Below are 26,089 nucleotides of genomic sequence, written 5' to 3' on the forward strand. Positions count from 1 at the left end.
GCAGTAGGCACAATGACATCACTACATGCAGCGCTTCAGACCACATGCTGAAGGGATCAGAGGAGTGAAGCACTTGGGGGTTCAAAGTGCTCACTACACATCTAGATAAGTTCCCTTGGGGGTCTAGTTTCCAAAATGGGGTCACTTGTGGGGTGTTTCTACTGTTTAGGCACATCAGGGGCTCTGCAAATGCAATGTGACGCCCGCAGACCATTCCATCAAAGTCTGCATTTCAAATGTCACTACTTCCCTTCCGAGCCCTGACGTGTGCCCAAACAGTGGTTTACCCCCACATATGGGGTATCAGGTACTCACAACAAACTGGGCAACAAATATTGGGGTCCAAATTCTCCTGTTACCCTTAAGAAAATAAAAAATTGCTTGCTAAAACATCTTTTTTGAGGAAAGAAAAATGATTTTTTATTTTCACGGCTCTGCGTTGTAAACTTCTGTGAAGCACTTGGGGGTTGAATGTGCTCACCACACATCTAGATAAGTTCCTTGGGGGTCTAGTTTCCAAAATGGGGTCACTTGTGGGGGGTTTCTACTGTTTAGGCATATCAGGGGCTCTGCAAACGTAACATGATGCCCGCAGACCATTCCATCAAAGTCTGCATTCCAAAACGTCACTACTTCCCTTCCGAGCCCCGGCATGTGCCCAAACAGTGGTTTACCCCCACATATGGGGTATCAGCGTACTCAGGAGAAACTGGACAACAACTTTTGGGGTCCAATTTCTCCTGTTACTCTTGCAAAAATAAAAAAATTCTGGGCTAAAAAAATATTTTTGAGGAAAGGAAACATTTTTTATTTTCACGGCTCTGCGTTATAAACTTCTGTGAAGCACTTGGGGGTTCAAAGTGCTCACTACACATCTAGATAAGTTCCCTTGGGGGTCTAGTTTCCAAAATGGAGTCAATTGTGGGGAGTTCCTACTGTTTAGGCACATCAGGGGCTCTGCAAACGCAACCTGACGTCCGCAGAGCATTCCATCAAAGTCTGCATTTCAAAACGTCACTACTTCCCTTCCGAACCCCGACGTGTGCCAAAACAGTGGTTTACACCCACATATGGGGTATCAGCGTACTCAGGAGAAACTGGACAACAACTTTTGGGGTCCAATTTCTCCTGTTACCCTTGGGAAAATAAAAAATTGTGGGCTAAAAAATCATTTTTGAGAAAAGAAAAATTATTTTTTATTTTCATGGCTCTGCGTTATAAACTTCTGTGATGCACTTGGGGGTTCAAAGTGCTCACCACATATCTAGATTAGTTCCTTGGGAGGTCTAGTTTCCAAAATGGGGTCACTTGTGCGGGAGCTCCAATGTTTAGGCACACAGGGGCTCTCCAAACGCGACATGTTGTCCGCTAATGATTGGAGCTAATTTTCCATTCAAAAAGCCAAATGGCGTGCCTTCCCTTCCGAGCCCTGCCGTGCGCCCAAACAGTGGTTTACCCCCACATATGGGGTATCATCGTACTCAGGACAAACTGGACAACAACATTTGGGGTCCAATTTCTCCTATTACCCTTGGGAAAATAAAAAATTCTGGGCTAAAAATCATTTTTGAGGAAAGAAAAATTATTTTTTTATTTTCACGGCTCTGCGTTATAAACTTCTGTGAAGCACCTGGGGGTTATAAGTGCTCACTATGCATCTAGATAAGTTCCTTGGGGGGTCTAGTTTCCAAAATGGGGTCACTTGTAGGGGAGCTCCAATGTTTAGGCACACAGGGGCTCTCCAAACGCGACATGGTGTCCGCTAACGATTGGAGCTAAATTTCCATTCAAAAAGTCAAATGGCACGCCTCCCCTTCCGAGCCTTGCCGTGCACCCAAACAGTGGTTTACCCCCACATATGAGGTATCGGCATACTCAGGAGAAATTGCCCAACAAATTTTAGGATTCATTTTATCCTGTTGCCCATGTGAAAATGAAAGAATTGAGGCTAAAAGAAATTTTGTGTGAAAAAAAAGTACTTTTCATTTTTGCGGATCAATTTGTGAAGCACCTGGGGGTTTAAAGTGCTCACTATGCCTCTAGATGAGTTCCTTGGGGGGTCTAGTTTCCAAAATGGGGTCACTTGTGGAGGAGCTCCAATGTTTAGGCACACAGGGGCTTTCCAAACGCGACATGGCGTCCGCTAACGATGGAGATAATTTTTCATTCAAAAAGTCAAATGGCGCTCCTTCCGAGCCTTACCATGTGCCCAAACAGTGGTTTACCCCCACATGTGAGGTATTGGTGTACTCAGGAGAAATTGCCCAACAAAATTTAGGATCCATTTTATCCTGTTGCCCATGTGAAAATGAAAAAATTGAGGCTAAAATAATTTTTTTGTGAAAAAAAAGTACTTTTTCATTTTTACGGATCAATTTGTGAAGCACCTGGGGGTTTAAAGTGCTCACTATGCTTCTAGATAAGTTCCTTGGGGGGTCTAGTTTCCAAAATGTGGTCACTTGTGGGGGAGCTCCAATGTTTAGGCACACGGGGGCTCTCCAAACGCGACATGGTGTCCGCTAAAGATTGGAGCCAATTTTTCATTCAAAAAGTCAAATGGCGCTCCTTCCCTTCCGAGCCCTGCCGTGCGCCCAAACAGTGGTTTACCCCCACATATGAGGTATCATCGTACTCAGGACAAATTGGACAACAACGTCCCTGGTCCAGTTTCTCCTTTTACCCTTGGGAAAATAAAAAAATTGTTGCTAAAAGATCATTTTTGTGACTAAAAAGTAAAATGTTCATTTTTTACTTCCATGTTGCTTCTGCTGCTGTGAAACACCTGAAGGGTTAATAAACTTCTTGAATGTGGTTTTGAGCACCTTGAGGGGTGCAGTTTTTAGAATGTTGTCACTTTTGGGTATTTTCAGCCATATAGAACCCTGAAACTGACTTCAAATGTGAGGTGGTCCCTAAAAAAAATGGTTTTGTAAATTTTGTTGTAAAAATGAGAAATCACTGGTCAAATTTTAACCCTTATAACTTCCTAGCAAAAAAAAAAATTGTTTCCAAAATTGTGCTGATGTAAAGTAGACATGTGGGAAACGTTATTTATTAACTATTTTGTGTCACATAACTCTCTGGTTTAACAGAATAAAAATTCAAAATGTGAAAATTGCGAAATTTTCAAAATTTTCACCAAATTTCCGTTTTTTTCACCAATAAACTCAGAAATTATCGACCTAAATTTACCACTAACATGAAGCCCAATATGTCACGAAAAAACAATCTCAGAATCGCTAGGATCCGTTGAAGCGTTCCTGAGTTATTACCTCATAAAGGGACACTGGTCAGAATTGCAAAAAACGGCAAGGTCATTAAGGCCAAAATAGGCTGGGTCATGAAGGGGTTAAAAATGTGCAAAGATAATGATAAATAGATATCCATCATATATATAATTTGTGCCCACTCGGAAAACAAAAATGGACCTTCTCATACGTATGTTTTTTTTAAGTGGATGTGTGAAGGGGGCCTTGAAAAGTACAAAAGCTGCTCATGGACCACTCCCTTGGGAAGTTTTCGAGAAGACCAAAAGATATAGGCCCTCTTATCCATGAGTAGAGTTGAGCAATTTTTCAAAATTCGGTTCCGATTACGAACGGCGGCGAATATTGTATTTGCAATATTCTCTGAACACAGCCGAACGTCATTGGAGCAAATGGGAGCAGAAATGACCAAATATGTTCTGAATCGATCGTCAAACATAAATTTGGTACGAATAGGGTACAAATATGGCACGAATATGGCAAATTCAGATTCGGCGAACAATTCCGCATATATTCGCTCAACTCTATCCATGAGTATTCGGGTACTGCCCTAATATTCAAATTAAAAAAAATGGTCACATACAATTTCCAAAATAAAGAAAAATATCTCTGTGTGTTCCTTCGTGAAAGTTAAGTTGAGGGCTAGTAGCCAATGTCAATGTTTGTCACCAGCCCTTTATTAATAAACAACTGTGAAAAAAATAATAGAGAAAGAACTCCTTTTTGAGTTTTATAACTATACACCAACTTAAAACATTTACTAAGAGTTACTTTGAGAAGCTTCACCACTTGTAATGTACTGCTATGGAAAGGTCAAGACTAGGTGAAGGTTGGCATAAAATAATGGTGATTGCCATGAAATAAACTAAAAAAAAAAGCATGGTGACCAATACTTAACTTTTTAGGACCCGCAGTTTGAAGCATCATCCTATAATAATTGAGGCTGTAAAGCAGCATACAGACTTCACAGGGCTCTGCATTATGGAGCAGTGTATCCTGCATCTTTGCCAAAGATGTCTTTGCTAAAGTGATTTAAGGCATTAAGTCACTTTAACATAGTGCAGATAAGATACAAACTAGGGGAAAAAATCAAAAGCTAGGGAAAAATGAGAGTTAAAAATCTTCCAAGTTCTTTGTACATCGGTGGCTCTCCTGCTTTTGGATTAATAATATAAAAACAAAATACTGATAAAATCTGCACAGTATGAACATGACCCTATGAGTTTTGCTGACTATAAATACAGCTAAAGACTGGAAATTTTGCATGGATTTAAAGGGAATCTGTCACAAGGTTTTTGTAATGTGATCTGAAGCCATTCTATTGTAGTAGTATAGACCCTGATTAGGCTACTTTCACACTAGCGTCGTGCACTGCACGTCGCTATGCGTCGTTTTGTAGAAAAAACGCATCCTGCAAAAGTGCTTGCAGGATGCGTTTTTTCTCCATTGACTTGCATTAGCGACGCATTGCCACACGTCGCAACCGTCGTGCGACGGTTGCGTCGTCTTGCGTCGGACCGTCGCCACCAAAAAACGTTGCTTGTAACGTTTTTTGGTGCGTTGTTCCCGTCTTTTCCGACCGCGCATGCGCGGCCGGAACTCCGCCCCCGCCTCCCCGCACCTCACAATGGGGCAGCAGATGCGTTGAAAAACAGCATCCGCTGCCCCCGTTGTGCGGCGCTTGCACAGTATGCGTCGGTGCGCTGCAACGTCGCATTGCGACGTGCAGTGCATGACGCTAGTGTGAAAGTAGCCTTTCAGTGACATATCATTCACCAGTTTGTGTTTTGCTGTTTTAATTGATTCAGTGTTTTATCAGCAGGAGTGTCACAGATTTGCTGCAACAGAGAGGGGGTAGAAGACTGCGGTGTCTGATTTCTCGTACTCCTCCACTGATTAGAAGCACTTCACCTTCATATTAAACAGTGCAGGTTTCTGCTAGCAGTGCAAGGATTCATCTGTTCCGTTGAGAGCTCCTGGAGCTTTCCTGCTTTGATGGTCTCAGCTGTTCAGTATTAGCAACTCCCCTCTGCTATATATACTTGCCTCTGGCAAGCGGGGGTTTGCCAGTATTAGTTTAATACTGTCTAGTTCTGGAGTTGGAGGTGTTGGTTGATAGGAGGTGTTTGGAGTGTTGTTCTAAAGACTATTGCTTGGTGATTTATCTGTGTGTATATCCTCATCCTCTCTTGTTTAGTTTTTCCTCCCCTTACTTCCCAGTGGAAGTTTGTGAGTGCATATTTGTATGATTGGTATTTTTATTTATCCCTGTATATCTTTCTCAATTAGTCTGATATGTGTATGCATACACATTGCTACTCCCCACTTCCCTGGGTTGGGGAGGGGACAGATAAGTGCTGATTTAAGAGCTCAGTAAGACACGTGCCCCCGGCATCTTCACCATCAGAAGAAATCCAGGAAGCAGGGCTAGCTAGGGCGCCCCTAGCTTTAGAGATAGGGAAAGAGCCCATAGCCCCGGGATCTCTGGCAACTGTACCATGACAAAGAGATTATCACTACAGGACAACTGGCTGCCTGCCTTGTAGTCACACCACACCTCAAGCACTGATTTGCAGCTCTCTCTCTCTCTACAAAAATGCCAATCAGTGCTGTGGGTGGGTTATACACAGCTCAACAACAGAGTTCTGTTAGATCTGCAGCAGGGAAAGCTGTGACTATCATAGCTCCTGGACCCAGTAAACTAAGTGATACATCACTGGAATCAGGGTCTTTTACCCTACCTAATGCTGATGTCAGATTACAAGGCAAAAACTCGCTTACAGATTCCTTTTAACAATGAGATTACCGATTGCGCAAAAACTAAATGGGAAGTCTCATGACCGATGGCCAATCAACTATCAGCCAAAATATTATCATTCAGACGTTAATGATACCCCTTATTTGTATGCCCTCTAGTTGGTTTAACACCCACTGAATATCTGATATGTGTGATAACTTGATTTCACTATGTCATTTCTTGAACTTCCAAAATTAATATTTAAAAAAAAAGCTTTCAAAATACATCAATCATATACTGTAATGAAACAATGCATGTTTCAATAGAATAATGCAACAAAAATTTACTCATACATATCACTTATTTTTCATAAGATTCATGTAGAATACTTTAACAGTACAAAATGTAAGTTCTGATTTGCTCATCAAGGTATTTTGAGACAATGACATGTTTAATAACATTTTGCTTCAAGCAATTGAGTATAATTTGGTGTTTGACTGCAAGTCATCTAAGACAGTCCTCATTGTCTCAACAGAAACTTCTCCCTTTGGATGTCTTTTTTCAGCCAATTTCCAGAGCTCCTCAAATGTGTTATCTGGCATATTAACACCAATAGTATGTAGAATCTGTGCCATCTGAAAAAGAGGAAAATGTTTTCACATTAAGTAAATATTAAAACTTTATTAGAGATTAATAATTCTCATAACAGCATGTATAAAAAGCTGTGCAAGATTCATCACCAGCTCTACAGGACAACTGTTGTGAATTCCGTTCTCGGGCTCCCTCCTGTGGTCATGAGCGGTACTGTGTGAGTTTGTTCTAGGGCTCCCTCTGGTGGCCTTTAGCAATATGGCTGGTCTTGGCTTGGCTCTGCTGATTCATTTCCTGCTATGCTGGGCCTATTTAATTCACCTGGCCCTTCATTTGTTGCCTGCTGTCGGTGTATTCAGTCCTGTTTCTGAGTTCTCCTGAATATTCCTTGTGACCAGTCTCCTGCTGGAGAAGCTAAGTTTGTTTGCTCATTATTTCCTTGAAAACGTTTCTCAGTATATAATGAGTTCAGTCCAGCTTGCTTTTATATGATTTTTTGCTGGCTGGTTAGTTCTGGGGTGCAGAGTGCGCCCCTCACATCGTGAGTCGGTGTGGGGGTTCTTGCATTCTCTGCGTGGTTTATTTTTGATAGTTTTTGTACTGACCGCACAGACTCCTATCTATTTTCTGTCTATCTAGTATTAGCGGGCCTCATTTGCTTAACCTGTTTCATTTCTACGTTTGTCTTTTCCCCTTAACTCACCGTTATTATTTGTGGGGGCTATCTATAACTTTGGGGTTATTTCTCTGAGGCAAGTGAGGTCTTTGCTTTCTCTCTAGGGGTAGTCAGTTTCTCAGGCTGTGAACGTGGCGTCTAGGATTTTAGGAACGCTCCACGGCTGCCTTTAGTGTGTGTGGATAGGATCAGGATTGCGGTCAGTATAGCTGCCACATCCCCAGAACTTGTCCTATATTCTGGTCATATGTGTCAGGTCAGTTTTGAGGTCCTACCACCGGACCATAACAGACAACCCTTAGAGCACCCCTCTTTCCAATGACTTGGCCTCTGGTTCTTCTCTGGCAGCGGTTCTCTCTCTCTCAGAGTACACAGAAATGCTTGCCTAAGCTGAATATTTCTGTGTATAAGGGAGAGAGAAGAGAAAGCTGTCAGCTGAATAACCTTATCTAATGTGTATGGGGGCATTTTTTAAATGAATTAAGAATTTTTGACAAGGGACAAATTGCAAAGTTGCTTGTTTTCACAAGCACTTTGCAATTTTACCAATTTCTAAACTTGAGACAACTTAAAGGGCTTTTCTGATAAACACAAGTTCTGTTCGGACACAGCCAAACGTCAAAGGAGTCAATGGGAGTAGAAATGACCGAATATGTTCGGAATCGATCGTCAAACATAAATTCGTCACGAATAGGGTACCAATATGGCACGAATATGGCAAATTCAGATTCGGAGAACAATTCCGAACATATTCACTCAACTCTATCTATGAGTATTCGGGTACTGCCCTAATGATCAATTTAAAAAAAAAAATGCTCACATACAATTTCTAAAATAAATAAAAGTAACTCTGTGTTCCTTTGCGAAAGTTGAATTGAGGGCTAGTAGCCGATGTCAATGTTTGTCGCCAGCCCTTTATTAATAAACAACTGTGAAAAAAAATAATAGAGACAAGAACTCTTCCTTTTTGGGTTTTGTAACTATACACCAATTTAAAACATTTACCAAAAGGTACTTTGAGAAGCCTAGTCACTTGGATGTACTGCTATGCAAAGATCCAGACTAGGTAAAGGTTGGTATAAAATAATGGTGATTGCCATGAAAAAAATCTAAAAAAAAGCATGGTGACCAAGTGATGTCACCTAGTTTTTTTTTTACTTAATATTTTATATTTAATCAAGCCACGTCCCATAATATAATACACAATCCAATATCTCAAAACACTATTAGCATTATATTGTAAATTTCTGCAGACATTTGGTGCAGAATCCACACTGAAACCTGTGCTTAATATCCGTGGGATGCAATTAGAAACAGTAACGAGCTTATCTACAGACAGAGACTATTGAGGTGGTGCCCAGTCGCCACATGAGCTCTCACCCTTAAGGCCCCGTCTCACATAGCGAGATCGCTAGCGAGATCGCTGCTGAGTCACAAGTTTTGTGACGCAACAGCGACCTCAGTAGCGATCTCGCTATGTGTGACACGTACCAGCGATCAGGCCCCTGCTGCGAGATCGCTGGTCGTGTCGGAATGGCCTGGACCTTTTTTTGGTCGTTGAGGCCCCGCTGACATCGCTGAATCGGTGTGTGTGACACCGATCCAGCGATGTCTTCACTGGTAACCAGGGTAAACATCGGGTTACTAAGCGCAGGGCCGCGCTTAGTAACCCGATGTTTACCCTGGTTACCAAAAAAACCAAACAGTACATACTCGCCTTTCGGTGTCCGGGTCACTTGCCGTCCGCTTCCTGCTCTGACTGCCGGCCGGAAAGTGAGAGCACAGCAGTGACGTCACCGCTGCGCTCTGCTCTCAGTGTACAGCGGCACTGTCAGAGCAGGAAGCAGACGGCAAGGGACCTGGACACCGAAAGGCGAGTATGTACTGTTTGTTTTTTTTGGTAACCAGGGTAAACATCGGGTTACTAAGCGCGGCCCTGCGCTTAGTAACCCGATGTTTACCCTGGTTACCCGGGTGCTGCAGGGGGACTTCGGCATCGTTGATGACAGTTTCAACGATGCCGAAGTCGTTCCCCTGATCGTTGGTCGCTGGAGAGAGCTGTCTGTGTGACAGCTCCCCAGCGACCACACAGCGACAAAACAGCGACGCTGCAGCGATCAGCATCGTTGTCTGTATCGCTGCAGCGTCGCTGTGTGAGACGGGGCCTTTACAAAGAGCAATAAAGGCATAATGGAGAGGCCAGCTTTTTTTCCTAATCTGAGGTAGCTTTATTAGAAATCCTGATGGTAAATGTTGATCATTTTCACTTGTGTGCCTTGTGTACAGGCCTATTGTGTACAGTGATACAAAAGACAATCAGTGACAACAAAACTGCAGTACAACAAACTTCTATTACCTCTTCTTTTGTCCGGGATTTAAAAATATCACGTTCGTAGACCATGTGTTGGGTAAAGATGGAGGGACACAACAAGCCAAAAGCATTTGACTCATCCCCATAGTTAGTTCTGTCACTGATCTTGCGAAATCTAGGTAGAGCAAGATCTGTTCGAATAGAAGGTATGCCATGGGTCCGAAAGCCTGAGCAACAAAACATAAATACATTTTATAAGAAAAACAAGCCGACATCTTACTAGAGTTTTGGTCCTGTTGTTTTCATGTCTTCAAACCCAATAAACAGTCAATAATGACATTTTTGTGCCATCTATTATTGTACCCTATGTGATAGTATGTTAGACTGTACTTACAAGAAGAACTCGGTCCTCCAATGGTGGCATTGATCCTAGAAGATGAGGTTTGGTAGAAATCGGGAGTTTGGTTTCCCTTTGAAAGAGTTCTGAGTGTCTTCTCTGATGCTCCTTCCTCCAAAACGAAATCTTCAGGTTTAAGATGACCTTCAAGTGAGACTAAAGAAAAATCTATACAGTTATCTGTTAAATGTTTAATGCTCACAATGCACATACCAATCATATGAATTGGTGATCACTTGTTTTCACCAGATAGCACCTTTAATAGGACAAACCACATCCTGTGCACTCTCAGAAATACCCATAATTGTGACTTCATGCTGAGATCTATTGGGTCCTATTTGAACAGAATTATTATTTATTTATCTAAGAAAATATCTAGTAGATATCAACAAACCAAGAATCAAAAAATCCCATATTGTCTCCAATCCCTTGATGTGATCCATAAATAAAGAATTTTGTTCAAACCTAACTTGACACCTATGGATATTTACAACACGTTTCTGAGGTATCGTCCTCATAAATGCGTTGGATAGCAGCACTCTTCTTCTTTGCCACACAAGAGAGCCTGTAGTGTAGCGATAACACGCTGACACAGGGTGGCAGCTTTTTTCCTTTCAAGCAGAGGTCAGAATTAGTGTTGCTGGAACAGAACGCTGTGGACACTGCTTCTTTCAGCACAGCATGCCACACAGGTAGGCATCCAACAACCTACTTATCAATGTCATTAAGTGTAATTAGCGCATATCAACAGTGTGAATTTTAACATTAGAGTTTATGACTCTATCCATAGAACCAGTCATTAATGTAAGATTGGTGTGGGTCCAACAACCAACACCCCTTAGGGTATGTTCCCACGGTCAGTAAACGCTACGGGTTGGACATTGTAAACATACATCCGCAGCGTCCAACCCGCAGCAGCCAGATGTTACAGCATAGTGGATAGGATTTCAAGAAATCCCATGTCCACTATGCGTGCACCAGCACACGCGGCTTTTCTGCAGAGACGGACATGCAGCGCGTCTTTCCAGAACGCAGCATGTCTATTTATCTTGCGGAGACGCTCAGTCTCCGCAAGATAAATATCACCAGTCCAATGTATTGGAGCACAGTGATTCCGCATGGTACAATGAACACATGCGGAATCATCTGCGTTCAAAAGCCGGCCGGCAGCGCTTTGGACGAAGCGGACATGTGCTGCATCCAAAGCGCTGCCTAATACTGACTGTGGGGACGTAGCCTTATATATAAGCAATGTACAAGACTGAGCATAGCAGGAGATTATTGCAATTTATATCCCAATCGTTAGGTAACCAGTTGTCGGACCCCCACCGATTTCATACTGATGACCCACCTTTAATTGTTAAGTCTGAGACAACCCTTTTAAATTAGAAAGTGAAAATGTAAAGTTTATACTTAGTAGTTACTTAAAGGGACTTTCTGGTAACAAGAATTTATTACCTATCTACAGGATAGGTAATCCGACTGTGGGTTCCAACTGATGAGACCCCGACAAAGCACTTTGTCTCTCTTCTAAATAGAGCAATAGTGCACAAGCTGAATACTGCTCCATTCATTCTCTATGGGACTGCCAGAGGTAGCGAAATGCTGTACTCCTGCATGGAGATGTAGATGCCACCAACATTACAGCTGTCACACTGTAAGTAAATAGTGGCGCACACCACAGAACTTCACACTATTTGCATAGTGCACCTGTATGTTCGCCACAATCACAACACAAAATCATTGATCCAGCTCAATCACATTTCTTACGTTATTTATATTGACTAGAGTTGAGCAGAAATATTAGCAGGACTTTGGTCCAGATCAGTGTGAACCTTCCCGTACCGGCAGCGTCCTCGATGCCTCTTCTGCTTAGCAGGCTCCTGCGACATCATTTGTACATCCAGCTGAAACTTAAGGACTTTGCGGGGGTCAACTCATAAAAGGCATTGGGAATGCCACAGGTAGTAGAAAGCTTGCAATGCTCTGGTCTGACGGCCATGGATTGCCGACAAAGCTGCTAGTCCAGCATCCTGTGCCCACTCTAAGGGTACTGTCACACAGTGCAATTACGATCGCTACGACGGTACGATTCGTGACGTTCTAGCGATATCGTTACGATATCGCAGTGTCTGACACGCAGCAGCGATCAGGGACCCTGCTGAGAATCGTACGTCGTAGCAGATCGTTTGAAACTTTCTTTCGTCGCTGGATCTCCCGCTGTCATCGCTGGATCGTTGTGTGTGACAGCGATCCAGCGATGCGTTCGCTGGTAACCAGGGTAAACATCGGGTTACTAAGCGCAGGGCCGCGCTTAGTAACCCGATGTTTACCGTGGTTACCAGCGTAAAAGTAAAAAAAAACAAATCGTACATACTCACCATCTGATGTCCGTCAGGTCCCTTGCAGTCTGCTTCCCGCTCTGACTGTGAGCGCCGGCCGGAAAGTGAGAGCAGATCACAGCGGTGACGTCACCGCTGCGCTCTGCTCTCACTGTACGGCTGCACTCAGTCAGAGCGGGAAGCAGACTGCAAGGGACCTGACGGACATCAGATGATCAGTATGTACGGTTTTTTTTTTTTTACTTTTACGCTGGCAACCACGGTAAACATCGGGTTACTAAGCGCGGCCCTGCGCTTAGTAACCCGATGTTTACCCTGGTTACCAGCGAACCTCGGCATCGCTCCAGCGCCGTGATTGCAAAGTGTGACCGCAGTCTACGACGCTGGAGCTATACTCATACGACGCTGCGACGTCACGTATCGTGCCGTCGTAGCGACGAAAATTGCACGGTGTGACGGTACCCTAACATTCACACCTAACTTCATCAAGTTTTGATCACATCATCATCAACATGTGAACAGATAAATATTGAGGACATTACTCTCACCTTGTTTTCCAACTGACAGTTTATCTTTCCAGTTCAGAAAGTTGGCAAACTCTACGAAGTTAATCAATCCATCTTTGTCAACATCACAGTATTCTATTAAGGAGTCCAAGAGAACAGGGTCCAAATCAAGACCAAATTGGTCACAAGTCTTTTGTAAATCATCCTTATCAATTTTTCCATCACTGTTCTATGGAAACAAAAAATAAAATTAAATAGTGATAAAAATCTGCTTATAATTTTTGGTCACTCTGCTTAGTAAAAAGTAACTTCAAAAAACCAGTATCCCAGGATTAGGGTAAGGGATAGATGTAAAGATGGATTGGATTTATAATGCCTATTGATTGTCAGTTAGCAATTTAAAAAAATATAAAAAAAACCCAAAAAGGATTAAATCACCCCCCTTTTCCTCATGAAAAATAAAGATAATAATATCTTCAATATTATTTAATATATATTAAAAAAATGTGGTATCGTATTCAGAAAAGTCTGCTCTATCAAAATGAAAAAATAATTAGCCCAATTCGTAAACACTGTAAACAGAAAAAAATTAAAACCGTCAAAACTGCATTTTTTATGCTTTAATAAGCTATTAAAAAATGTCATATCTATCCCAAAATGGAATCAATAAAACATTGTCTCACCTTGCCCTCACTTGGCTCTATCGACAAAAAAATGTAAATGTTACGGAAAATGGCAACACAACCCTAAAACTTTTTTTTAAAAACTTCTGGGTGTTTTTAACACTAAAAACTGGACAGATTTGGTAATGCCGGAATCATACTGATGTGGTATTTTTTACTACAAAATGTACGCCAAAAAAAACAATTCCTAAAAAAAACAATGTTAGAATTGCAGGCTTTTTTTGCAATTTCACAGCACAAAAAACGTACCACTTCGGGAAGCGGTTAAATTGCCCCTCATTATGATTTTGACTCTTATTATAAAACAATAATATTAAATAATAATACGTTCATTGTGTCATACCAATGCACAGATTTGTGCAATATCAAGTTGTATACAGCTGCTCACTGCAAGCAAATGAAGCCGGACGTCACCGGTGATGCATTTCCTCGCCCAACAAGTGAGAAAAGGAACAGCGTCCAATCCGGGTGAAAAGTTTGAAAAAATCTTTAATCCGCCATCATACAATATGATGGCGGATTAAAGATTTTTTCAAACTTTTCGCCCGGATTGGACGCTGTTCCTTTTTTCACTTTACTGCTGTATTTTCCAAGTGGGTCCCTTGGAATAAAAGCGTGTGTCCCTTTAACGAATTGCTGTCAGATGCCTCTTGTTGTATGCATTTCTCGCCCAGGCTAGGCCGACCTCAGTAGCTGCAGTCACATCCCCCTGGGCATTCTCTAAGCTGCTCACATCATCTCCTCAGTCCCAGGCAGCAAAGACATTGAGGAGAGGGTGCAGAAGTACAGGGAATGTCAGTCAGACTGCAGACATTGAGCGTGGACTAGTCCTGGTAAGTAATTGATCCCCACACTAATATGGGTTATTTTGCATGTGGCAAGTGGCTGTGTATTTCATTTTGAATTGGTTTAAACAATACACTCATTATTTTAAGGGGTCAGCCACTTTCTCTTTTTAGTGAAGCTTTCCTCACAAACGGAGCAGCACTTCTATCCATAAAATGGCTGCTGGTGGAGGAGCACGTGACCAGCCCTGTCCATCAGCCTCCAACAATTAGAAAAAAAACTCACAAAGAAAGCTTCTCTTCTATTGGAGACAACGGTCTAGTCACTGCTCCTCCACCAGTTGCCATTTTATAGACAGTACAGATGTTCAGTGCTCGAGACAATAAAAGACAGCCCCAACCCCTGTAAAAGGGTCTAAAAGACAATGGAGGCAGTTTATAAGGTTGGGGTCACACTTGTGAGTGCAATGCGAGAAACTCGCGCATCAATACCCAGCACAGCACCGGAGCGTTCAGCTGCATAGAAATACATGAAGCCACATGCTCTGGTCCCGAGTGCCGGCAGCAGTGCCGGGTATTGATGCGAGAGACTCGCGTGAGTTTCTCGCATTGCACTCGCAAGTGTGACCCCGGCCTAATAGTTAGGAACCTGAAAGGTTCCCTATAAGGCCACGTTCATACATTCAGTATTTAGTCAGTTTTTTACCTCAGTATTTGTAAGTCAAAACCAGGAAAGGAACAATCAGAGGAAAAGCATAATAGAAACACATCACCACGTCTACATTTTTTCACCCACTCCAGGTTTTTGGCTTACAAACACAAATGCAAAATACTGAATGTGGCCTAACAAGGAAATGTTCAGTCCACTTTAAAGAGTATTCTCATCTTTTTGGACTTTATAATTTACATGTAAAATGAATCTAATATGAAAAGTTGAAGTTTAAAAGAAAAAAAAGTTAAAACCAGTGCAATACAAAGCAAAACATTTACTAAGCTACATAGCTGCCCAATGCTGAATTTATGGAGGTATCTTCTCTAAAAAGCATTCATTATACAGGAAAATGCCCTGGACACGATGGCACAGGGAGTCATCATATACCTCTGTATGATCAGCACTCGGACTACTGTTATTCAGTGGGACAGCCCAGAGGAGTGATTTTTTTACTCTGACCAAATGTGCGTTTGAAAAAAATCACAGCATGCACTAGTTTCTTCTATAAACTGGATGAGACTCACCCACTGAAGTCTATGGCTCATCTGTGTTCAGTCCATATGTAATCTGTTTTTTATAGCATCAGCTATTAACGTGGCTGTCTAGGACTTTAACATTGATGGCCTATCCTTAGTATTGAATCACACCCACCAATCAGCTGTTTCCAGTGTCAGCAGTGGCCGGAACTACTCAGTTGCGGAGGTGCACAGCTCTTTTTGACAGTATAGTGGTCGCGGCTGGGCACTACACATTCACCTCCTATTGATTTGAATAAAGTAGGCAGCGCTGTGCTTTGCAGCTAAGTAACTGAGCAGTTCCGATTGCCGCCGACATCGGGAACAGCTGATAAGCGGGGGGGGGGGGCGGATGTCGCATCTCTGCCGATCAGGCATTGATGAGCTATCCTGATGCTGTATAAAAACAGTTTGACCATGGACTGCACACAGATGACAAGTGAGTGAGAAAATCCACTTGTCTGGATGTGAATCTATCCTTATTATCACTCACTTCTGCCATCTAATACTATAGGCAATATAGAATTCTAATTCTGTACATACATTATGCCATAACACATGACAAATATTATTGCATTGCAATAAGCAGACAACCTTGTCATAATGCCTAAAAGCGTCCAGTAATGTGGAAAAACTATGATGGTTTGCTTTCTTTAGGTGTTGCTGAACAGCTGCCAATACTGCTTTTTGTTTTTCTTTACCCCGTAGAAAATCTTTGGAGGCTCGGCAGTGAAGAAGATCTCCAACTCCTGAAACAAGAAAAGACAGACACTGTTAGGTCCACTTCACATGTACGTGTCTTCGGTACATGTAGCATCCATTTTACATATACCGGAGACACGTATCCACGCATACCTATTAAATCCTATGGTGATGTTTCGGTAGTAAAGATGACAATTTGAGATGGGCGGACTCATGGATGTTCGGGTCCGGCGGGTTTGGACAAACAGTTAAAAAAAAGAAGTTCGGGTTCAGCTACCAAAACAGTACCCGGACCCGAACCCGGACCCCATTCATGTGCATGACAGCATGGCAAACACTGCTTCTGATCGACGGTAAAATCATTACCTCTGGTCAGAGCATCACGGTTCCCACGCTGTCAAATGACAGCATGAGCCCGCAGCTGTGATCGGAGGTATAAAGTTTACATCTAGTCACTGGCGTCAGCTGATGGGACTACTGCTCCCATCAGCCTAAGCCTGCTGCCACTAATAAAAGTGAGTGCAGGTGGCAGCTGGTGGGAGTATTCATCAGCGGGTGCCTGCGATCTAAATAAATAATTTTTAAAAAATGGGGTGGGTTCTCCCGTATTTATGATCACCAGCCAGGCAAAATTGACAACTTGGGGCTGCAACCCTGAGCTGTAAGCGTTAGCAAGGCTGGTTATCAAGAACTAGATGGTGGCCCGATTCTAACACATCGGGTATTCTAGAATATGTATGTATGTATGTACGTCGCGCTTAGCACAGCCACGTAGTATATAGCACAGCCACATAGTACATAACACAGCCATGTAGTATATAACACAGCCACGTAGTATATAACACAGACAGCCACGTAGTATATAGCACAGCCACGTAGTATATAGCACAGCCACATAGTATATAGCAGCCACGTAGTATATAGCAGCCACGTAGTATATAACACAGCCCACGTAATATACACTGTGTTCCAAATTATTATGCACAAAGAGTTTAGGAGTGATAAGGTTAGAATTTTTTTGTTTGTAATTTAAACTAATTGATGGTGATGTGTGTCAGGGCTCTTTATATCACTGAAAGCAATTGCAGATAACTGTGCAAATTAGTTTGGCAGGTGTGTCCAAATAAAGGCAAGACTACTTAAAGGGCCACTGTCACCCCCCCCCCAGCCGTTATAAACTAAAAGAGCCACCTTGTGCAGCAGTAATGCTGCAGTCTAACAAGGTGGCTCTTTTAGTTTTTGATTCATTTATTACCTCAATAAAGCGTTTTAAAAATTGGCCACAAATACCAGATATTGTACCTGGAGGCGGTCCGAATCGTCCTCTATCAATCTCCCAACTGCCGTCACTCTTCTCTTCTGCGGTGCTGGTCGCCGCCCCCTGAGCGCTGTTGCTTCTTAGATCCGGCGCCTGCGCTGTGCGTGCCTGCCTGGGGCCTGCGCAGTCTTCATTGTCAGTCACAGCTCAGACGCAGGGTGCCTGACTGCGCAGGTGCGGGCAGTGCGGCCACCCTGTTCCTGAATCCCTGCCCCGCACTGTGTTATTCATTATGCACAGTGCAGGGCTGGGGTTCCTGGGCATGCGCACTGCGCTTGTCAGACACTCGCCCGGTCCCCCGCCTTCCAGCGTTGTTCTTTGTGGCTGTACAAAACGTCGGCAATGAAACCTGTATATTCCAGCAATGCTGGAAGGCGGGGGACCGGGTGTTATGACCCCAATGGCAGAGGGTCTCAGAAATAGTTACTAAGTCTGCAAACACAAAAAAACCAGCTCATAGGGCAGTGGTAACTGAGCTGACCATATATCTAATCCTAGCACCACAAATAGCAGCAGCCGGGGAACGTGCCTACGTTGGTTCTAGACGTCTCGCGCCAGCCGGAGAACTAACTAACCCTAGAAGGGGAAAGAAAGACCTTTCTTGCCTCCAGAGAAAAGACCCCAAAAGTTGGATACAAGCCCCCAACAAATAATATCGGTGAGGTAAGAGGAAAAGACAAACGTAAGAATGAGCTAGGTATTTAGCAAAGAGAGGCCCACTAGCTAATAGCAGAATATAGTAAGATGACTTATATGGTCAGCAAAAACCCTATCAAAATATCCACGCTGGATATTCAAGAACCCCCGAACCGTCTAACGGCCCGGGGGGAGAACACCAGCCCCCTAGAGCTTCCAGCAAAGTCAGGAATCACATTTGGTACAAGCTGGACAAAAATAAGAACTAGCAAATAACCAAAAAACAAAGAAGCAGGACTTAGCTTAATTTTGCACGAACCGGGACCAGCAGACAGGAGCAAACAGAAAGGATCTGATTACAACGATGCCAGGCACTGGACTAAGGATCCAGGAAGTTTATATAGCAACACCCCTGGGCTAACGACCCAGGTGGGTGCCAAACTGAGGAAAGACAATCCCAGAGTCATATCACTAGTAACCACAAGAGGGAGCCAAAAAGTCTAATTCACAACAGTACCCCCCCCTTAAGGAGGGGTCACCGAACCCTCACCAAGACCACCAGAGCGATCAGGATGAGCAGCGTGAAAGGCACGAACCAAATCGGCCGCATGCACATCAGAAGCAACCACCCAGGAATTATCCTCCTGACCATAGCCCTTCCACTTGACCAGATACTGAAGCCTCCGTCTGGAGAGACGAGAATCCAAGATCTTCTCCACCACGTACTCCAACTCGCCCTCAACCAACACCGGGGCAGGAGGCTCAACAGAAGGAACCACAGGTACAACGTACCTCCGCAACAAAGACCTATGGAACACGTTGTGAATGGCAAACGACACCGGAAGATCCAAGCGAAAGGACACAGGATTAAGGATTTCCAGTATCTTGTAAGGACCGATGAAGCGAGGCTTAAATTTAGGAGAGGAGACCTTCATAGGAACAAATCGAGAAGACAGCCATACCAAATCCCCAACACGAAGTCGGGGACCCACACCGCGGCGGCGGTTGGCAAAACGCTGAGCCTTCTCCTGTGACAACTTTAAGTTGTCCACCACATGATTCCAGATCTGCTGCAACCTATCCACCACAGAATCTACCCCAGGACAGTCAAGACCACGACACGATGCTTAGCACCCTCGAGCCAATGACGCCACTCCTCAAATGCCCACTTCATGGCCAGCAACTCCCGATTGCCAACATCATAATTCCGCTCAGCAGGCGAAAACTTCCTAGAGAAGAAAGCACATGGTCTCATTACCGAGCAACCAGGGCCTCTCTGCGACAAAACAGCCCCTGCCCCAATCTCAGAAGCATCCACTTCGACCTGAAAGGGAAGTGAGACATCAGGCTGGCACAAAACAGGCGCCGAAGTAAACCGGCGCTTCAACTCTTGGAACGCCTCCACGGCTGCAGGAGCCCAGTTAGCAACATCAGAACCTTTCTTGGTCATATCCGTCAAAGGTTTAACAACGCTAGAAAAATTAGCGATAAAACGACGGTAGAAGTTAGCAAAACCCAAGAACTTCTGAAGACTCTTAACTGACGTGGGTTGAGTCCAATCATGAATAGCTCGGACCTTGACTGGGTCTATCTCCACAGCAGAAGGGGAAAAAATAAACCCCAAAAAGGGAACCTTCTGTACTCCAAAGAGACACTTTGAGCCCTTAACAAACAAAGCATTCTCACGCAAAACCTGAAACACCATCCTGACCTGCTCCACATGTGAGTCCCAATCTTCAGAGAAAACCAGAATATCATCCAGATAAACAATCATAAATTTATCCAGATACTTCCGGAAAATATCATGCATAAAGGACTGAAACACTGAGGGAGCATTAGAGAGCCCAAAAGGCATCACCAAGTACTCAAAATGACCTTCGGGCGTATTAAATGCTGTCTTCCATTCATCTCCTTGCTTAATGCGCACAAGGTTGTATGCACCACGAAGATCTATCTTGGTGAACCACTTGGCACCTTTAATCCGGGCAAACAAGTCCGACAACAGAGGCAAAGGATACTGAAATTTAACAGTGATTTTATTCAGAAGCCGATAGTCAATACAAGGTCTCAAAGATCCGTCCTTCTTGGCCACAAAAAAGAATCCCGCACCAAGAGGGGAAGAGGATGGACGGATATGCCCCTTCTCCAGAGACTCCTTGATATACGAACGCATTGCGGCATGCTCAGGTACAGACAGATTAAATAGTCTTCTCTTAGGAAATTTACTACCTGGAATCAAATCTATGGCGCAGTCACAGTCCCTATGAGGAGGCAGAGCACTGGACCTGGACTCGCTGAATACATCCTGATAATCAGACAAATACTCAGGAACTTCCGAAGGAGTAGAGGAAGCAATAGACACCGGCGGGGAATCAGCATGAATTCCCTGACAGCCCCAACTTGACACAGACATTGCCTTCCAATCCAAGACTGGATTGTGGGTCTGTAACCATGGCAGACCCAAAACGACCAAATCATGCATTTTATGCAGAACAAGAAAACGAATCACCTCCCGATGTTCAGGAGTCATGCACATGGTTACCTGCGTCCAAAACTGCGGTTCATTTTCCGCCAATGGCGTAGCATCAATACCTCTAAGAGGAATAGGATTTACCAACGGTTCAAGAACAAAACCACAGCGCTTGGCAAATGACAGATCCATAAGACTCAGGGCAGCACCTGAATCCACAAACGCCATAACAGGGTAAGAAGACAATGAGCAAATTAAAGTCACAGACAAAATAAATTTAGGTTGCAAATTACCAATGGCGACCGGACTAACAACCCTTGTTAGGCGTTTAGAGCATGCTGATATAACATGTGTAGAATTAGCACAGTAAAAACACAAACCATTCTGACGTCTATGATTTTTCCGCTCATTTCTAGTCTGATTTCTATCACATTGCATTAAATCAGGTGTTTGTTCAGACAACACCACCAGAGGATTAGCGGTTTTGCGCTCCCGCAAACGCCGGTCAATTTGAATAGCCAGAGCCATGGAATCATTCAGACTTGTAGGAATGGGGAAACCCACCATCACATTCTTAATGGCTTCAGAAAGGCCATTTCTGAAATTTGCGGCCAGAGCACACTCATTCCACTGAGTAAGCACGGACCATTTCCGAAATTTTTGGCAATACACTTCAGCTTCATCCTGGCCCTGACAAATAGCCAGCAAGGCTTTTTCTGCCTGAACTTCAAGATTGGGTTGCTCGTAAAGCAATCCGAGCGCCAGAAAAAACGCATCAATATTTGCCAATGCCGGATCTCCTGGCGCTAGCGAGAAAGCCCAATCCTGAGGGTCGCCCCGTAAAAAAGAGATAACAATTTTAACTTGCTGAGCTGAATCTCCAGATGAACGGGGTCTCAGAGATAGAAACAATTTACAATTATTCCTGAAATTCCTAAACTTAAATCGGTCTCCAGAAAACAGTTCAGGAATAGGTATTTTAGGTTCAGACATTGGACTACTGGTAACAAAATCTTGTATGCCCTGCACACGAGCAGCAAGCTGGTCTACACTTGTAATCAAGGTCTGGACATTCATGTCTGCAGCAAGCACAAGCCACTCAGAGGTAAAGGGGAGGAAGAGAGGATAAAAAAAAAAAAACTCAGAATTTCCTTTCTTATTATCCCACTTCTGCAATGCATTAAACATTCAATGTTGGCCTGGCATACTGTTATGACCCCAATGGCAGAGGGTCTCAGAAATAGTTACTAAGTCTGCAAACACAAAAAAACCAGCTCATAGGGCAGTGGTAACTGAGCTGACCATATATCTAATCCTAGCACCACAAATAGCAGCAGCCGGGGAACGTGCCTACGTTGGTTCTAGACGTCTCGCGCCAGCCGGAGAACTAACTAACCCTAGAAGGGGAAAGAAAGACCTTTCTTGCCTCCAGAGAAAAGACCCCAAAAGTTGGATACAAGCCCCCAACAAATAATATCGGTGAGGTAAGAGGAAAAGACAAACGTAAGAATGAGCTAGGTATTTAGCAAAGAGAGGCCCACTAGCTAATAGCAGAATATAGTAAGATGACTTATATGGTCAGCAAAAACCCTATCAAAATATCCACGCTGGATATTCAAGAACCCCCGAACCGTCTAACGGCCCGGGGGGAGAACACCAGCCCCCTAGAGCTTCCAGCAAAGTCAGGAATCACATTTGGTACAAGCTGGACAAAAATAAGAACTAGCAAATAACCAAAAAACAAAGAAGCAGGACTTAGCTTAATTTTGCACGAACCGGGACAAGCAGACAGGAGCAAACAGAAAGGATCTGATTACAACGATGCCAGGCACTGGACTAAGGATCCAGGAAGTTTATATAGCAACACCCCTGGGTTAACGACCCAGGTGGGTGCCAAACTGAGGAAAGACAATCCCAGAGTCATATCACTAGTAACCACAAGAGGGAGCCAAAAAGTCTAATTCACAACACCGGGGGAGCGTCTGACAAGCGCAGTGCGCATGCCCAGGAACCCCAGCCCCGCACTGTGCATAATGAATAACACAGTGCGGGCCCCAGGCAGGCACGCACAGCGCAGGCGCCGGATTTAAGAAGCAACAGCGCGAAGGGGGCGGCGACCATCGCCCCTGAAGAGAAGAGTGACGGCAGTTGGGAGATTGATAGAGGACGATTCGGACCGCCTCCAGGTACAATATCTGGTATTTGTGGCCAATTTTTAAAACGCTTTATTGAGGTAATAAATGAATCAAAAACTAAAAGAGCCACCTTGTTAGACTGCAGCATTACTGCTGCACAAGGTGGCTCTTTTAGTTTATAACGGCTGGGGGGGGTGACAGTGGCACTTTAAGAAGGCTGTTCCACATTATTAAGCAGCCTACATTTTTTGCCAAAATGGGAAAGAAAAAAGATGTGTCGGCTGCTGAGAAGCAACAAATTGTGGAGTATTTAGGTCAAGGCATGACTACAATCAACATTGCCAAGACACTTCATCGTGATCATTGCACAATCAAAAATCATCTTCAGGATGGAAGAGCTGACCAGTTGGGATTCACATACGCATGACAAATTCTTTTGTGTATGGCTGCCCTGGCAGCTAGCATCTCAAACTACCCCTTAGTTTCCCATTCACTATCCTCCTTACACAACATATGGTTGTGCTAACTTGTTTCTCCTAAGGTTCTTTTATTACACTGTGATGGACCCAGATAAAGCTCAATTACCTAATTGATTGAGTCATGCTCGATATTCGCCCTGTTCTCTGCTTCCTAATCAGTCAAAATGATCTGTTCTGCTCCCCGTATGTTTATGGTTTTATTCTGACCGTTTTCTATCTTTGACGGGGTATTTTTGTATAAGGAGCTCTGCTTTGACTGCTTCTATCCCCCCTCACCTTGAGCCCCTCCCCCGGTACTCCCCCCACCCCCTCTCCCCTTCTTATTTTTCATTTTTCTTTGAATGTCTTATTGTTATTGTTGGTTTTAATTTCTGAACGATATCTTCTTGAGACTCAGGTTACGGATTGCGTAGCCTACTATTTGGATCGCATATCGGCTCTGCCACACCCAGAACTGCGGACACTTCCGGCTATCAATCTGCATTGAGGGTTCGGGCGAAATGCGACAGTATTTTCCATTTTACATATGTATCCACCCTCATCTGATTCATGTAACCTGTATGACTGTTTGCTTGTTTATATGTGTTGAAAAGTTTGAAAATTAAAAATTAAAAAAAAAAAAAAAAGAAGAATGTGCGTGCTGATAAGGAAAAATTATAGATAGATAGAGGAGTCCCTATACTGTTTTTTTAGATATTTAAATATATAATTGGAAAAAATGGTGTGGGGTCCCCCCTATTTTTGACAACCAGCCTTGCTTAAGCAGACAGCTGAGGCTGATATTCTCAGGCTGGTAAGAGGCCTTGGATATTTTCCCCCAGCCTAAAAATAGCAGCCCACAGCTGCCCAGAAAAGACACATCTATTAGATGTGCCAATTCTGGCACTTTGCCCGCCTCTTCCAACTTGCCCTGTAGAAGTGGCAAGTGGGGTTCATAATTGTGGGGTTGATGTCACCTTTGCATTGTCTGGTGACAACAAACCCATGGCTTAGTAATGGAGAGGCGTCTATAAGACACCTATCCATTAATCCTATATTTGTATTGTAAATAAACACACAGCAAAAATAAAGTATTTTATTTGAAATAAAAACAAAACATACTTTTCCATTTTTTATTTAAAAATAACAAATATAGTTATACTCACCTAATGCCCATTCCACTGAATCCCTCGTCTCCTGTAATAAAACAAAAACAAAAAACAACAATATCCCTCATCTGTCTATCATTCTGTTCGACACCGTAATCCATGTCTGGGGATTACCAGTTTTCAACCTGGACAGTGCCAAGATTCAACCGTCCAGGCTGAGAACCACTGATGAATGAGCTGCTGGGAGCGCAGCATCATTGACCAGCTGTGACATCATCGAGGTTACCGTAGGTCACTGAGGCTGCATTCTCAGTCGAGTCAATGAACTGCGGTGACCTCCCTCCAGTAAGATCACCACTAATACAGTGAGAAAAAGTCTCAAGGTGCAGAGGACAGTTCACAGCAGTTCAAATGAAAGTGAAATTCTACTGGTGAACTGCGGTGAATTCACCTCAGCATTACCGCGACTGTTTGACTGGCTGTAATGATTTTACAACCGATCAGAAGCAGTGTTCGTGGTGGCCGAACCCAAACAGTAACACAGACTTCCTGGTAAAGTCTATATTTGGTGTTCATGCTTGAAAAGTAGATGTTCGGTACAAACGCCAAACATTACTTTTCGGATTCGCCCATCTCTAATGACAAGGGCCAATACAAGTCAATGGGTCTATGTAAATACGTACAGCACACAAAAACCCAGAGTCTGCAGGAGACTCCTGTAGTTGTCATTGTAGATCTGCAATGAGCTTCACCCCATGGCCAGCATTCATAGCAGATGATCAATTCTGCTGTGTAGCACAATCAGAAGATTGCAGTTTCAAGACTCCTAAGGGGACTATTGAAGCAAGTGAAAAGTAAAAAAAAAAGTTTTAAGAAATATTAAAAAAAAAAAAAAAAAAAAAAAAAAAAAATATATATATATATATATATATATATATATATATATATATATATATATATATATATATTTATATATAAAAGTTCAAATCAACACTCTTTTGCCCTTTCAAAATAAAATTTAAAAAAATGAAAAATGCGCATATTTTGTATTGATGGGTTCAGAAACGCCCAATCTATCAAAATCTAAAAATAATTTATCCGATTGGCAAACGGCGTGATGAAAAAAGAAATCAAAAAGCCAGAATTACGGGGGTTTTTTGGTCACAGCAACATTGCAATAAAATGGAATAACAGGCGATCAAAACATCGTATGTATCCCAAAATGGTATCCATAAAAACGTCAGCTCGGCGCGCAAAACGTAAGCCTTCATCCAGCCCCAGACCTTGAAAAATGTAGCCACTAAAGGTCTCGGAATTTTGCGCTTTGGATTTTTTTTCACCACTTAAATAAAAAGGAACCTATACATGTTTGGTATCTACAAACTCGTAATATCCTGGAGAATTATAATGGCAGGTCAGTTTTAGCATTTAGTGAACATGGTAAGAAAAAAAAATGTGGAATTGCACTTTTTGGCAGTTTCACAGCACTTGGAATTTTCTCCTGTTTTCTAATATACTATATGGTAAAATCAAAAAGCAAGCCTCATACGGCCATATTGGCAGAAAAGTAAAAGAGTTATGGCTCTGGGAAGAAGGGGAGCAAAAAATGAAAACGCAAAAAAGGAAAATCCCAAGGTCGTGAAGGGGTTAAGTGGACGTGTGAAGGGGGCCTTTTGTGGACTTAAAGAGGACCTATCAATTCTCAGGGAGCTGCAAAAAAAGTGATAGTAGATGAAATGG

General features: G+C 43.1%; 1 protein-coding gene across 1 annotated transcript in view; it reads right to left on the minus strand.

Moving 5' to 3' along the window:
- Positions 1-6,277: 6,277 nt before the first annotated feature.
- EFHB (EF-hand domain family member B) overlaps positions 6,278-26,089 on the minus strand; it is a 79,936-nt gene continuing 60,124 nt past the window's right edge. The window contains exons 9-13 of the mRNA XM_077268883.1: positions 16,116-16,270; positions 12,869-13,055; positions 9,976-10,134; positions 9,627-9,808; positions 6,278-6,638 (exon numbers count right to left, since the gene is read on the minus strand). Coding sequence (XP_077124998.1) covers positions 6,471-6,638; positions 9,627-9,808; positions 9,976-10,134; positions 12,869-13,055; positions 16,116-16,270 — 851 coding nt within the window. The 3' untranslated portion in view covers positions 6,278-6,470. The remainder of the gene's footprint in view (positions 6,639-9,626; positions 9,809-9,975; positions 10,135-12,868; positions 13,056-16,115; positions 16,271-26,089) is intronic.

This window comes from Ranitomeya variabilis, chromosome 6 (genome assembly GCF_051348905.1).
Source record: "Ranitomeya variabilis isolate aRanVar5 chromosome 6, aRanVar5.hap1, whole genome shotgun sequence".
Classification (NCBI taxonomy): Eukaryota; Metazoa; Chordata; class Amphibia; order Anura; family Dendrobatidae; genus Ranitomeya; species Ranitomeya variabilis.